A 657-nucleotide genomic window follows, 5' to 3' on the forward strand; every position below is an offset into this window, starting at 1 on the left:
AACAGAAGGAAAATGCAAACTCACAAAAACAGCACAAAAAGAAGCAGAAAGAGCAAACCAAGAATCAGAAGTGAAAGATGGGAAAACTGTGGAGAAGTGTGCAAAACATGGAAGCGACAAAATTGCTTGCGAAAAGGACAGCAACTGCAAGTGGGAAAATAATGCATGCAAAGATTCCAGTTTTCTCATAAGAAGTTGGCTCTTATGGCTGTTGCATTTATGAGCTTGGTAACACTTTAGTATTTTAAGGATTCTTTGCAATTTTATAAAATTTATGAAATTTGCTACTTTAAAAGAATTTTCTATTTTGAGAGATTTTAATAAATTTAAACACTCTTTCATGAAAATGTTCAAGCTAGTTAAATATTAAAAGTTTCGAAATTTTTTGAAGAACCTGAAAATGGTGAAAGCAATGTATGGTAGCGGTTTAACGCTTTAAAGTATTCGGATGAGAGGGTATGAAATATGTGTGAGATTTTAATTTGATATTCTGCTATAATTGATCTATTTTGTGGATGCTGGTCACAGTTAAATACTAACAGAAATAATAACAATGATTATAAAGTGTTGTGAGCGGCTGTGTGTGTATTAATATTGTACAGAGAGTGGTGGTAAAGAGTAAATAGACAGCCAAAATAGAGGCATTCAATATAATTG

At 32.1% G+C, this 657-nt stretch overlaps 1 pseudogene across 1 annotated transcript in view; it reads left to right on the forward strand.

Annotated features, from left to right (window-relative positions):
- TEOVI_000772700:pseudogene overlaps positions 1 to 231 on the forward strand; it is a 1,110-nt pseudogene extending 879 nt beyond the window's left edge. Inside the window, 2 exon segments of the mRNA in view lie at positions 1 to 187; positions 190 to 231. The exon segment at positions 1 to 187 is cut by the window's left edge and continues 350 nt beyond it. Of these exon segments, the coding sequence occupies positions 1 to 187; positions 190 to 231 (229 nt within the window).
- The last annotated feature ends 426 nt before the right edge of the window (positions 232 to 657 follow it).

Source organism: Trypanosoma equiperdum, assembly GCF_001457755.1.
Source record: "Trypanosoma equiperdum strain OVI genome assembly, contig: ctg_1065, whole genome shotgun sequence".
Lineage (NCBI taxonomy): Eukaryota > Euglenozoa > Kinetoplastea > Trypanosomatida > Trypanosomatidae > Trypanosoma > Trypanosoma equiperdum.